A 14,737-nucleotide genomic window follows, 5' to 3' on the forward strand; every position below is an offset into this window, starting at 1 on the left:
TCGTAATAATTATATTATTACTATTTAATTGTAAATTTGTATAGGAATCAAATAAAAAATACTTTACATATTTATTATATCAATAATATATTTGTATGTTATTATTAATACAACTATATATTATCACTACTATAGTTTGTAACATACTTCCTTATACTTCTTTTATAACTGCATATATATCTTTATACTTTATAAGGTAAAAGACCCAGTGTTCGGACATATCCTAATGTTCGGGCTGTCAGCGAAATATTAAGATTATTAATCATTTCTGCAATATTAAAAAATTAAAATCAACTATTTTATAAAACAATAAAAAAATTTTGTATATTTAAGAACTTATTTAAGGTAAATATTTATTTCTTGCAGTGCAGCCTTAACTGTCCGAACACTGGGTCTTTTACCTTATTTGCAACTATTTTAGTTCATCATTTTTATGTATATAACACACATAATATATACATATGTGCATGTGTGTGTACATAAAAAATATATATATTATATATCATATAAAATAATTATATCACAAACAACTTGTTTTAGTTATTTTCTTCAGGGTTGTTTTCGTTACCAATATTTTCCTCAGCATTATTTCCGTCAGCAATATTTTCTTTTGCTCTGTCTCTCTTATTTCGCTGTGCTGCAAAGCGTAACCACTCTGCAACTGTGTTATCAAAATCTGTTTCCGTGCATGTAGCATAACGCGATGTTATCTCTCCTGAAAAGAAAGTGACATAATACAATTAATAAAACCATCATAATAAAAAGTTGTGATTTGTAAGTTTAATACGCCTACAACATACTTTTCATAATTTTTATTAAATGTAAGTTTGAAATTCTGAAATTGTTTCGTAGTCCTTTCCAGGAACACTTCATAGAACATTCGTTTGTTAATGTTTTTCTTAAGATACGGTGAATATTGTCTCTGACATTATTTCCACCAGTTTTTGACAAAAACTCTTTCTATAAAAAAAAGAAAAAGAAATAAGTAAATAAATAATATGACATGTATTCAAATTGATCGTAGCAATAATATAGAATAATATTGCAACAGAAATGTGTAATAGTTTTGTGTAATAATTTTTGTCTAATTAAATGATTTTATTGACATGTTTTTCAACCAAACAAATGCAAACGTACACTGCAAATGTACACTGTTAAAAGTAGAAGAATGCGGAAATCATGAAAAATTTTACTAAAAAGGTAGAAAATTTCTGTATCCTAATCAATATGCCAATCATGCTAAAATTTTTGTACTTACGAACTGTATCACAGCTTCACCCGACATTTTCAGTAATGCATCAAACTCTTTCACGACTTCAATTGTTGTTAACGGTAAAAATGGTGCAATGAGATCATTATTAATTTCGACAGGACTCAACACGCGGTCTTTAATGGCAGTTTCCATCTTTAATAATCGTTGCTGTATATCTTTCAGTGTAATGTTTGATACTGCTTGCATACGCAACATTTGTTGTATGTCATCTGCAATATAATAAAAAAATGATGTACACAAAGTGATAATTTGTAAGTTGAATACAAATAATATGCAAAAATAATTTACCTTTTATAGTAGAGATGTTTTCTAAGTTTTCAATCGGTGGAGTATTGCCTATAAAATTTCATTAAAGTTTGTAATTACAATTAATATTTGGTGATATTTTAATATTATAATTTATATAATATATATTTATATAATATAATACATACTTTGTAATATTATTGGTACATTGTACAGATTAGAATATTCATTCTCCTTATCTGTTATCAGCAATGGGTCATTTTCTTCTTCTGGAAATGTATAAATTACTATAATAACTGTAATTGCAATAATAATTATCATACTTCACATATCTTTATTATAAAAACATACCATTTTGCAAAGTTACAATGTTGTTTCCACTTGCATTATTAATTGTTAAGACGTTGGATTGTTTGGTTATATCCAAATTCGAAGGACATTCAGGTAGAGTTACCTGAACAGTATTTTTATTGATTTGTTTCTCTGTAAACAGCCAAATAATTTTATTCCATAATATTACGTCCCTCCGTATAAATATACTACATTGCAACGATATCGTGAACAATAACAATGCAAGATAATTATACGGAAATTATATACAGTACATAAACAAATGTACACAGCCATAGTGAATTATGATATGTATCAACCATACTTTACTTTTAATATATTTTCGAGGTTGATGAGAATCATCTTCTTCATCGCTCCTGAAACGATTATATGTCAAATGTAACCTCTTTCCTCGGCCCAGTCGTTCTTCATCAGTTGTGTCATAATTAGAGTCTGCTGCATTCTTTCGGGCTGACTCAAGAGATGCTGCAATAAAGAAAAAAAATTAACATTTAGTTTTTTGTACACCGACTAGCATAATACTTTTAATATTTACTAAGAATGATAAATTATTGAAACAACGTTTATCGAACTCTCTCCAATTAGTCCGTATTATTATTTTATTTATTAAAATCTATATTTCCTATAAACAAAGAGGACATAAGGAACAAATTATATGGAATAAAATATCAAAAGAAACAACAATGAAATTAGTTCAATGAATGCAAAATGTTAATAAAGCAGTAATCAAAGCAAAGAGAGTGCACATATTAATAAGTATTAGTTAAATAAGAATTAACGAATAATCTTTTAATTAAATATTATAGTCTCTCTCTAAATTTACCATGTAAAATACTTTTCAGCAATGAATATTACTTTCTTCGAATGTAATCTTCTATTTTTTTAATTCTTTAAATCGAATAATTATGAGCGGTAGTGTATTTTCTCCGTAAAAAATTGTTTTTCTCCATAATAAGACCGGTAATATATTAATGCAAGTACTTACTACAATATTTTACAATGTTTACTTCATAATGATTCCATGTATAAAAATCAGGACGTTCACAGTTCATTATCAATATTGCACTGTTTGCTGTTCGAGGTGGCCACCAACATTGCTGAATATCATTTTTTTTAAAAAGCCATGCTGTTGGAATTTCAGAATATGTAGAATCCGACAAAAATTTTACCACCGCATATTTTTTACTTTCGTTGCTCATCTTGTGTGATATGGAAAACGTCCAACGTTTTAAAAACTGAAAATAAAAATTAGTTTGTAATGACATCAATAATTTTAAAAGCAAAAGAAAGTTGAACATAATATACTGTTACGTCCTGATCAGACTTCACGATTCTTTTCCTTTTATTAAATACCAGACCTAGTAAACACGGGACCAACAAAAAACTTTTAAAGAATATTATAACGCCAGAGCTGTTTTTCTCACGAGACACCATGAGCTCGAACTTTCTCACAGAGAAAAATAGCAAGGGGGATAGATATTTGAAAATACCTTGGTCGGTCAGCGTGCCTATCGTCGTCAGAAAAATCATAAAAGTCAAAACTTGCGGTAACCGGAGTCTTTAGTCGACTCCAGATGTTTAAAGTAGGAAATAAAAACTGGCACTAGCTAGCCATATACTTGGATTCTGCCTACGGGAACCCTAATAGATAGGATTTTACCGAGTGACGATCGGGTAATGACCACAGTCGCACGCCTAGAAGGCATGACACCTGATACGGTGCACGTGTTCAGTAGGTCTGGGAAACCGAGATGCATTAATCGCACTCTCCACGCGACCCCAGGGCCACGCGACAGTCGTAAACTGTCAAATTTATTAGATCAGTGACCCAAGGCTTTGCGAACTTATATACCGATTCTTAACCACCCAATCCGAAAGCCGAGAATCGGGGCAAGCACTTCTATAGACCACCCATCATTCCATCGTATGGTCTAAAGACTACGCCCACCTAGATCTTAAGACACTGCGATGCACCCCACCTATACTAATTAACACCAACCGGGTTACGCCACCTCAAAAACCTACCCCCATCGCATATGGACCCGAAACGACGCTATTCCTTATTCGTTAGGGCCCCTTTCTTCCTACCCCCATTCCAAGTAACTTAATTACCTAAACCTAATCCTATTAGCTAAAAATGACGCCATCCTCCCCCACATTAAAAATCTTCTCACAAGACTAATTCCTATTCGATCCCCGCTTCAAAAACCTAAGATTTTCCAAATGGATCCACCCCAAGGAAAGGGTATAAAAACCCGTGTTTTGGTGGCTCCAAGCGCAATTATACCCAATTAGTCACTCAGTTATCAAGCAAGTTTTGCCAAGTCCTTAAGACAGTTTTCCGAGTAGTTCTGGCCGCGAAATAAAAAAGGTCGATACTTTGTCACGACCAAGTAGAGGGTTCATCACCCTGACGACACCATCCAGCAGCAGGGTGCCCACACGTTGACAAAAAGGGTCCGACGCCTACACACCATCCCTCAACGGGGCGCCTGCTCAAAACCACCGTACACATTCAACTCAATCCGAAAGTATCCTGTAACGAGTAAGTTAGTTCATTTGTTTTATTTTTCCTCTCTTTATTATTATTTTGTGCTCCGTCCCTATAAACTTTGTTGTGCTATTTATCAGTGAGAACTAAAAATTTGCCGCGACTCAACAATCGGCGGAATCGCTCGGACCTTTCGGCATTCGCTCTCTGCATAGCTATATTCCTCCCACCATACCTTAGATACGCGGCGAGGGTCACCGTAAGACCCGTTAGAATTAGGCGACACACCCCGCGTAGTAACTCTCGTATAACCACACACACTCAAACCGACCCACCTCCCGTATCACCATCGATTCCTCAGGAATCTCCTCAACAATCTCCTCAACAATCTCCTCAACAATCTCCTCAACAATCTCCTCAACAATCTCCTCAACCCTTTCTTGACCTTTCACCACTTCCTACCCCCAGGTCCATCTCTCCGATCCTTGAAGAGCTCCTGGACTACAGACCCCCTTCGCCTGTCCGTTTCCACCCTCCTCCAGCAGAGGCTCAACTGGAGGAACTCCCACATAACAATCCGGAGTTTGACAACATATCCGTCAACTCCGAAGCCACCACCATTGAATACGTCGAGCCTCCTCCGCATCTTCCTAACCCTGAATTTACAGGGTTTGATTTCTTAAATCTAGTCCTTTCCCCTGAGGAATAATCCACATACACACACACACACACACACATTTGTAAAGAATACACAAATAAAATTATTAGCACCTGCAATTAAGAATTAAGTTTTGTATCCTAATTATAAATCCAATCAAATTAAAATGTTGTCTTTAATAAATTAAACTTTTGTTTTTTTTTCATTTAACCACACCCTCCTCGTTCGTCACCCCCCTCACACCTTCCCTCTCAAATTGCGCACAAAGGTTCCGCCCCGGGTAATAGGGATTCAATTCCTTGACCCAAAAAGGGAACCACGAGCGGTTGACTTGTTGACGGAGTAAAAACGACTCTTCCAGTCGCTGACCCGTCGCAAGTCCTAAACGTGCCGCTCGGCTCGTGCGGTCAGGTCCGTTTACGTCGATCGCCGAGCCCAACGAAAAAATTCTACATCTATCAGGACGTAACAATACATAACATCATTTTTTATAGAAACAGCTCTATTGTCGTGAGATCAATTTTTGTTGTCAAATTTCTCTTAATACTTTATTACATAAATACTTGATACATAAAACTTGAGGAATATTGATCCTTCATGTTCATAGATTACAAATTTATTAAAAAAAGATCTTTAAAAAAGAAAATTGTGAAACAGAATGTAGATAAAACAATCAGTCTTCTAAATCTTTTCTTCTTCATTTGTCTTGGTTATATAAAATCAGCATGAAGCTTTTGTACAGTAAAATACTATACACTCACCATTGAAATGTTGTTATCCATGAACTAGAAATCCGTTAAGCAAGGATTTTCCACTTGCAATATATTTAATATAAAGGCAAAAGAAATATATGTTTACGATGCATAAATTTTATCATATAACACACATACAAAAATGAAAAATATAAAAATATATTCAACCAAAGTTATAACATCTAATTATTAGTGGCTTGCAATGGTATTGTAACATAACAACCAATTTCATCAAAGCATTTAATTTTGAAACACTTCCTTTTTATTTGCGTTACGGAAATTTTAATTATATCTGCATTAGTAGTGTTTGATATTATAAATATTCCAAGTCTTTCTGAAGAGCACGGTACACAAAAAAAAGACTTTGGATTCAAAAAACGTTTTGCACGAATATAGCAAACACAATTTTCTTCAAATATATCCAAAATAAATATTACGGATTTGTCATAAAGAATAGCACAGTTATCGGCTTGATTGGTTGCAATTTTAAAATTTTTAAATTGAACATGAGAAATGTCGTGATTTTTTTTATAAAAAACAATCGGATATTGTTGAAATTTACATGATCGAATGGGAAGCTGTAATTCTTCAAAAGTACGATTAGAAAATTCCTCTAAGGGTGCCCCCGACTGATGCAATTTTTTTTTTATTTTTTGCATTTGATTTTCAAATTTGAAGCAACTAAAGTTATCTAAAGAACCGAAACTTTGTACATCATTGGAAAGATGTAGAAGATTGTGAACAAGATTGTTATGTGACAAATATTCGTCTCCATAAATATTTCCATAATTGGAAACAAAGTAGAATAACAACGAATTCGCATAAGCGTTGAATGGCACACATAGTTGTTGATCAGTTAATATCCTGATACCAACGCTAAGAGAAAGAAAGTGATTATAGCAATTTGTAGGCAATATTGATTTCATAACAACAAATCCAGTATAAAGTAAAAATTGACGAAATTCTGTAGCCTTCCATTTATCAATATCATCTAAACTTCTAGGTTTTCTCACAAATTCTGCTGGAATGAAGGGTTTCAATGCAATTAAATAACGCGAAACTGAATTTACAGCCTCTTTAGATAATCTAATATTTCTGTTTCCTCTGACCCATAGTTGCAGCAATCGTTTTACAACACCTAAACAGACAAGGTGCATATAATCTAATGGGATTTGTGATACCATTCCAATACCGAGTTTTTCTAATATGGGATTACCTGTGTGATGTTCAACATGTATACGATTTTTAAATGTGTCATTTGTACGTAACATGCTGTTAGTTTCTCGAAAAACTACTCTGTTACATATGAAATCGCCTTCTTGAATACATTTCGAGCAAGAGGAATATCCTGTATGACCTTTTGTGTAGGTAATAAATGATTTCGCCGGGGCATCGCATAATATTGCATTAAGAGTTACTGTATATTTTATATTAGAAACAATGATGCCTGTTTGAGAAAGGAGAATGAAGTCGTTAACAAAGTCGAGTAAAAACTCGTTAGCATTATTAGGTTTGCACATTCCATGATAAATACCAATTATAAAAGGTAATGTATATGTATCTACATCTTCAATAGATGCCATTATTGGCCAAAATTGACTACCACTACTTTTGGAAATTGGCAAACCGTCAATATTAATATTTAATTTTATTTTATTCCCTGTAATAAATTCAGAATATATTTGTATGGATCGCTTTAGAGTAGAGAAAAGACCAAAATGAACGTAGCGTCCACTATCCAGAGATTTTATATTTACAGACGCATTTCGTGGTGTTTTAAGTAACACCCTCACGTCTTTAGGCAAATCTACATAGCCATGTTTCCTTAAAATAGTAAGTAACTCGTTAACAGTATTATGTGCAATATTTCGTTCAATAATAAATTTTTGTAAATCTTCTCGTAAACTCGTTATATTATTGCTACCATCAGAGATATTATTTATATCAGAAATATAATCTTGTGCTTCAACATTATGTTCCTTGTTACTTTCTATATCCGATAGTGATTCTACACTTGATTCACTTATTTCGTTAGCAAAATCGTGAGGCAAAATATTAATTTCGTTAAATGTATCATCGACATTTGTGAAACTACTGTTACCACTATTTTCTGCTTCTATCGTATCAGATGCTATATTCGAATTGGTTGAATGTAATAATTTTGAATATTTATAATAAGTCAATTCGCGTTTAATTATTTGATTCTTTCGCCTTTTTGATAAATATTGAAATTCCTTTGGCATGATGGCAGACAGTAAAATCTACATAAGAGACAACAACGGTAGATGAGAGTACTTGCGTGAAATGCGCCACCGTCAATGTATTAACATATCTAACTCATGCATAACACATTCTATATTTGTATTACACTGATAATATATAGAAAAATAAATTAACACTTATACATACACACACAGATTTCTCTTCTTATTTTTATTGTATGTATAGGGTGTTCAAAATAAAGGTTCACTAATTTAATTGACTATAATTTCTAAAATAAATAAAAAAATAAGATTCTTTTTTTTATTTATTAATTGAATCATGACAAATTATAACGAATTAGGTGTGAAACAAAATGTCGTTCAAATGGCCGCTTTGGGTTGAGTCACAAATTTGAGTTCTTTTTATAGTATTTTGCATGACACAAAGTCTCTTATAAAGTAGTGGAAATTTAAGCTCTTTCTGCACAAATGTTATCTTTCAGTTCATCAATTGTTCATCACTTTTCCTTTGAGATAGCTCTACAAAAAAAAATCTGGAGCCATCAAATCAGGAGATCTTGGAGGTCAATCAAAACTGCCAAAACGAGAAATAAAACGATCTGGAAAGATTGTTTATAATAGCACGATTGTTTCGCGATATGTGTGTGCGGTGGCACCGTCTTGTTGAAAATAAAAAACAAAATAAAAAAAAAACAATTGCAAACAATCTTTCCAGATCGTTTCATTTCTCGTTCTGGCAGTTTTGATTGGCCTCCAAGATCTTCAGATTTTTTTTGTGGAACTATCTCAGGAAAAGTGTATGCGAATCATCCAGTAACAATTGATAACCTGAAAAATAACATTTGTGCAGAAATAGCTCAAATTTCTACTACTTTATGTGAGACTTTGTGTCAAGCAAAATGTTATAAAAAGAGCTCGAATTTGTAACTCACAATCAGTCCGAAGCGGCCATTTGAACGACATTGTGTTCTACACCTAATTCGTTAAATTTGTCTTGATTCAATGAATAGATGAAAAAAAGAATCTTGTTTTTTTATTTATTTTAGAAATTATAGCCAATTGAATTAGTGAACCTTCATTTTGAACATCCAGCATGTGTATGTGTGCGTATTTACTTGAAAGCAGAGAAAACAATTGTACTTACATATAAAAGTAACTCGTATCCGAACGAGAGAACGGGTTGCACACGGCTTATGCAATGATTTCAATTTTCGACAGGCGTAAGTGCAACGTTTCAGCGACAATCCTTAAATCATAAAGCACTGCAACATAAATAAGACCACTTATATTAGAACACTTGTACGTAATTGTATTAAAAAAGATTTGGCTTTTATACATATGTACGTAAATATGCATGAAGGTGTGTGTGTATGTGTATATGTGTATGTGTGCGTATTTACTTGAAAGCAGAGAAAATAATTGTACTTACATATAAAAGTAACTCGTATCCGAACGAGAGAACGGGTTGCACACGGCTTATGCAATGATTTCAATTTTCGACAGGCGTAAGTGCAACGTTTCAGCGACAATCCTTAAATCATAAAGCACTGCAACATAAATAAGACCACTTATATTAGAACACTTGTACGTAAAGGTATTAAAAAAGATTTGGCTTTTATACATATGTACGTAAATATGCATGAAGGTGTGTGTGTATGTGTATATGTGTATGTGTGCGTATTTACTTGAAAGCAGAGAAAATAATTGTACTTACATATAAAAGTAACTCGTATCCGAACGAGAGAACGGGTTGCACACGACTTATGCAATGATTTCAATTTTCGACAGGCGTAAGTGCAACGTTTCAGCGACAATCCTTAAATCATAAAGCACTGCAACATAAATAAGACCACTTATATTAGAACACTTGTACGTAATTGTATTAAAAAAGATTTGGCTTTTATACATATGTACATACAACATCGCGTGCTTGTCGTACGACAGGCACATAAAATCGTACGATTACATGCCACCATTAATCAGGTTTAATAAAGTTTGTAGATATAAAACCGGATTTAATTACGTAAAATGTTTTAACGCTAGTTAATGGTAACGTTTAATCGTAATCTATAATGATCGGACCGGGGAAAAGAACTTACGATACGATTCGGCAACTGTCTCCCACGTGCTTCAACGTTGCAACGTGCCTGCCTGTGCCGGTATGATCTCGCTTCCCAGCATGCTCCTGAACCAATCAAGACATGATATGGCTGTGTGTTACACATACGTCTGCGCGAGTGTCACTCGCTACCAATCATCGACGTAGTAGCCGCTGTGCGCACACGTAACAAGATGCGTATGCAGTTGTTTCCTCCCGACACTCAGTTTATTACAAATAAATAAATATATAACATCAAAATAATATTTACGAAGCACTTGTTATATAACATGTTACATTCAAGTTATATTGCCATTTACTTTATTATAACCAGTAAGCAACAAAGCAAAATAACAATTCTATAACACAATTACATTATATGTATAAAAAATATTATATAATCACAATATAAATAAAGTGTAACATTTGTTATATGTAATATCTGTTACATGTTATTTCTACGTTATATGGCAACTATATATTGTGTTTGCTGGGTACTAGTTGTTGACTAATATAATCTAATTAGATACTTTAAATTTCAATTATTTTTGTAAATTTCGGTATATTGCATGATACAGAATCAACCTCCAGTTGAATAATAACTATTTGAATAAATACATCTCGGCTTCATTATACTATTAAAATCATTTTTGTTTTATTATTATGAATACATTAATACTACTTAATTACTGTCATCACGCAATAACTCTGTATGTAAAAGATGGTGAATTTTTAACATTATTTCGCGTCTGCGGATTTGCGAGAAATCTCGTAGCTGGCTGGCGATCATCGAAGTGAAGTTATCAACTTCATCAAGAACAGGAGGAGTTGGCAATGGCAATGCTGGTCGTGGAATCTGCAAGGCTTCCGCTATCTGCTTCATCACATCTTGTTCGCAACTTTTTCGTTTTTTTTTTACTTCTGAAAATAAAAGAATACATTTTACATTATTGAAAAAGTTACTCCTGAGATTATAATAAAATTAATTTTAAAAAATTATTACACTAAAATAAATAATATAAATAAATAATTTTTTAAATATTAATTATACAATATGATATGAAAAAATCAAAAAGTCTTTACCAGGATTGCAAGAATTTGTAGTTAAAATTTTACTCCGATCCGATAAAAACTTCATCGCAGGAAATTTTTTACATTATAAAACATTATATATTATGTATTTATGTTATAAATGGATATTTATAGATATATTTGGTTTATTATAAAAATACGCAATTATAAAAAAGAACATAATCTAGGAATTTCAATTTTTATCGAAGACATACTCGTTCCTGAACGAAACGCTTCCGTAGAAACAATGGAAATTTAAATACAAGGGTTTTATTTTATTATTGCATATTCTTACTATTCTCTTTCTGTTTTTAAATTTGTTCATTGGCTTAGTTTACATCGATCGTTTGGTACGCGTATCAAGTATCAAATCTGCTTCTCTGATTGATTTAAATCGTTTAAGGTAAAATCTGCACCAATCAGAGAAGCAGATTTAATATTTGGTACACGTACTAAATGATCGGTATAAACTAAGCCATTTGCCAGTACACCTTATGAGCAAAACGTACCTCTCGATGCATCAACTGCATTGGAATTTACTTCTCCATCTACTTGGATTTCTACATCATCGGGATCTTCATCAAGACTTGTAATATTTGAAACTGTCCTGAAATAAAATATATTGATAGTAACTCTCTCTAGTATTTCTGTAAATTTGTGAAGTAACTAACTCTTTTTCCAAATAGGTATCCCGTAAGAAAGACATCGAGTCATAATGCTGCCACTTCCTACAAGATGGCTTACTGGCTGATCCACTTGGCAATTTCTCAAGGGAGATGATTTTCATATAGCGATCCCTCAAGTTTTTCCATTTTCTTTTTACTTCTTCAGCAGAACATTCATCTGTAATAATAAAATCGAACATTTTGTACTGTTATATCACTTCCTCTCTCCTCTCTCTTTCTCTCTCTCTCTTCTTCTCTTTCTTCACACGCACACATATATACCATTCGTCGCATCAGCCACTTGCTGCCAAAGCTGTTGTACAGTTTGTTTGTCACGTTTCACAATATTACATTTTTGATTCCATAACAGTTCTCGTGCCGACACTTCTGCAATTATTATTTCTTCCAAGTTTCGCCTTTCAAGGTTCGATGTTTGCGGTTCTTGATTAGTCGGAAGATGCGACTCCGTAACAAGCAACTCTGCTCCATCAACCGCACTTCGACGCACAATGTCTCCATTCTCTATAATATATTTAAATTGCTATATTTGCTCAAATAATATTATATCATTTATTTTCGCCTTTTATATTTTACTTACCACATTGGGGATACAAACAGAAAGTGTTCTCGTCATAAATAAGCGTTGGATAATTTACAAAACATTCATGGGAAGATATTTCTTCTTCCTCCAGAATTGTCTCGCACATTCCGCATGTATGTACTTTCTGCAATAAAAAAAATATGAATTATATTAAATATGAATTGTAACTTGGTGTATCATTATCTGGTATGTCATTATGTGTCATTCAAAAGTTTGGTTTCAAGTCATAAATGTTTATAAAAATTAAAAAAAATTTCTAAAAATTGAAAAAAATTTTTTTGCATAAATTTGTTTTCCAAAACCTTTTAAACATAAACTTAACCTCCAATCTTGATGATTATAAACAATTATATATATTATTTTCGTAATTGCTATTTTAACATTTTTGTATTAAACATATTATGAAAATACACTAACCTGTGGAATCTCCACATGTTTTCCGACCATTCTTACAACTTTTTTTTCAAATTGATTTTAACCACTTTTGCGATATCGCAAATAAAGTTGGATTAATCTAACTTCAACGCGGCAGACACGGGAGGCGGCATCAGGATTAGAAGCCCCTAGAATCTAGTTCTTTTTGAAGTGCCGCGCTGCCGCGCGCGGCACTTGCCGCGTCCATCAGTAGGCACCTTAAAATATCGCTGTTTTAAAAAATGTAACCGCATGCGCACAAAGCAGCTGGACCGTGCGCGAGAGAGAGGCTATTATACGTCTGCACCTGTTTGGGCTAAGGATCGACACTCTTCTAGCGATATAGGAGTATTACATATATGGCTTTCTCGCGATCGAAAATTAATTCTTTTCTGTATTCCTTTAGAATGCCAAATTGGAACTAGAAGACTCAAATCAAAATACCTTGTGCGGAATATTGTGCGGAAACCATAATGCATGCACTTGATATTCAGCGTGAGCAGAAGCAACGTCGTGGTCGCTATCGTCGCGACACGTGTACGCATCCGCCGCGTTTTTCCTGAGTAGTCGTTGCTCAGCATGTTGCTCGTCCAGGCAAATCCAAGTCACGCAGAACCATGGTTAATGATGACGATGGATGTTAATGGGCAGTGTGGCAGTCAGGCGGACACATAATCGCGTCTCGCCGATCAGCTGCGGTTTCTGTCATTGTCTCAGCAGAAAAAGAAAAAAAAATACTCTCGTCGCACAATTATATCCGGAATTTGCAATCAGAAGCGAGAAGAAACGACGACACACTAGCAACAACGTCGATACTAAACATCCATAATCGGCGGAAGTGGCCTGAGAGACTCGTTATTCCGAAGGATGCGCATGCGGCCACCCTCCTTCTCTTTCCTTTCATCGCTACCGCTTTTAACCCAGAACTCCATTTGGTCCATGCGTCAGATCTGTATTTTTGGCTATGTGGATATACCGAGTGATAACACGTTTACTCGATCTGTAATCTTTATGATAAACCAACATTGTTAACTGCAACTGTTGCAAATTTTCAGCAGTCTCTATGTTAATATTGTTTAGCTTTATACATAATATTATTTATCGTTATGCAATATTATTTCGTGCAATGCGTAATATATTTATATATAACATTTATACTTTTGTATTTATATGAATATAAACTTTTAATAGTTTTGTGATGTATCAAAAATTATAAAAGTCAGATCATAAACTAAAAGAGGCTCCGACTGTACTGATTATATCAACAATCGGATACTAAATTTAAATGAGAAAAATTTTCTGACCGTCGATATGAATATACAAGAAGCATAATGTAAGAATGAAGAAACACTTTATAGAATTCCTATACAGAGGTGTTACTGCTAAAGATTTGAATCGCTTTGTTTCAAGTAGCTCTCTGTTTTCTTTTCTCCTTTTCTATGTTTTGCGAGTGGTGAGAGGGATTTAATGTAACATGTATTAAGAATTAAGAATGGAGAGATATTCAGACAGTGCTATATAGTACTCTCTAAGTATCTATCTCCATTTTTAATTTTTATATATACACATATGTCACACACTTGAAAAAGAAATTGCAAACACGCACATATAAGTGTGTGTTCTCCAAATATTCATACTTTACACATATTAAAAATGTTAATTATAATTTATTATTTAAAAACTCCAACTTCTTCTTAAAAGAATAACTTGAAAATTTGTCATCTACTTGAAGGTGGTTACTAATAATACAGGGGGTCGAAAAGTGAGCAAATTTACTAGGTTATTGACCAAGAAGATCATAGATATTTTAGTAAATTTGCGCACTTTTGTAATTTTTTCACTCCATTGCATGATACACAATCGACCATTCAGTCTGTACGAGAGCACAGTATAAG

General features: G+C 33.3%; 1 protein-coding gene across 3 annotated transcripts; it reads right to left on the reverse strand.

Annotated features, from left to right (window-relative positions):
- Positions 1–62: 62 nt before the first annotated feature.
- LOC105678708 (uncharacterized) lies at positions 63–10,540 on the reverse strand. 3 transcript variants are annotated; one of them, XM_067348467.1, is made up of 13 exons: positions 10,093–10,540; positions 9,708–9,825; positions 9,423–9,540; positions 9,138–9,255; positions 5,781–5,804; positions 2,856–3,105; positions 2,180–2,335; positions 1,871–2,002; positions 1,708–1,788; positions 1,562–1,609; positions 1,259–1,482; positions 801–960; positions 63–715 (listed from the first exon to the last, which is right to left on the reverse strand). In XM_067348467.1, the coding sequence occupies exons 5-13, from the start codon at positions 5,799–5,801 to the stop codon at positions 537–539; spliced, it is 1,251 nt and encodes a 416-aa protein (XP_067204568.1). In that variant the 5' UTR covers positions 5,802–5,804; positions 9,138–9,255; positions 9,423–9,540; positions 9,708–9,825; positions 10,093–10,540; the 3' UTR covers positions 63–536. The 3 variants fall into 3 exon arrangements, with proteins under 3 accessions (XP_067204568.1, XP_067204569.1, XP_067204567.1); XM_067348468.1 differs by lacking the exon at positions 5,781–5,804 and having other exon boundaries at positions 10,093–10,538; XM_067348466.1 differs by lacking the exons at positions 5,781–5,804; positions 9,138–9,255; positions 9,423–9,540; positions 9,708–9,825; positions 10,093–10,540 and having other exon boundaries at positions 2,856–5,771.
- Between the last annotated feature and the right edge of the window lie 4,197 nt (positions 10,541–14,737).

Source organism: Linepithema humile, chromosome 1 (assembly GCF_040581485.1).
Source record: "Linepithema humile isolate Giens D197 chromosome 1, Lhum_UNIL_v1.0, whole genome shotgun sequence".
Classification (NCBI taxonomy): domain Eukaryota; kingdom Metazoa; phylum Arthropoda; class Insecta; order Hymenoptera; family Formicidae; genus Linepithema; species Linepithema humile.

Excerpts from the sequence above, each read along its gene's own strand:
- LOC105678708 (XM_067348466.1), bottom strand. The coding sequence starts at position 3,168 with ATGTTCAACTTTCTTTTGCTTTTAAAATTATTGATGTCATTACAAACT. Across the intron at positions 1,789-1,870 it reads CATTGTAACTTTGCAAAATG|AAGAAGAAAATGACCCATTG; the intron begins GTATGTTTTTAT and ends ATACATTTCCAG. Across the intron at positions 716-800 it reads TTTAATAAAAATTATGAAAA|GAGAGATAACATCGCGTTAT; the intron begins GTATGTTGTAGG and ends CTTTCTTTTCAG.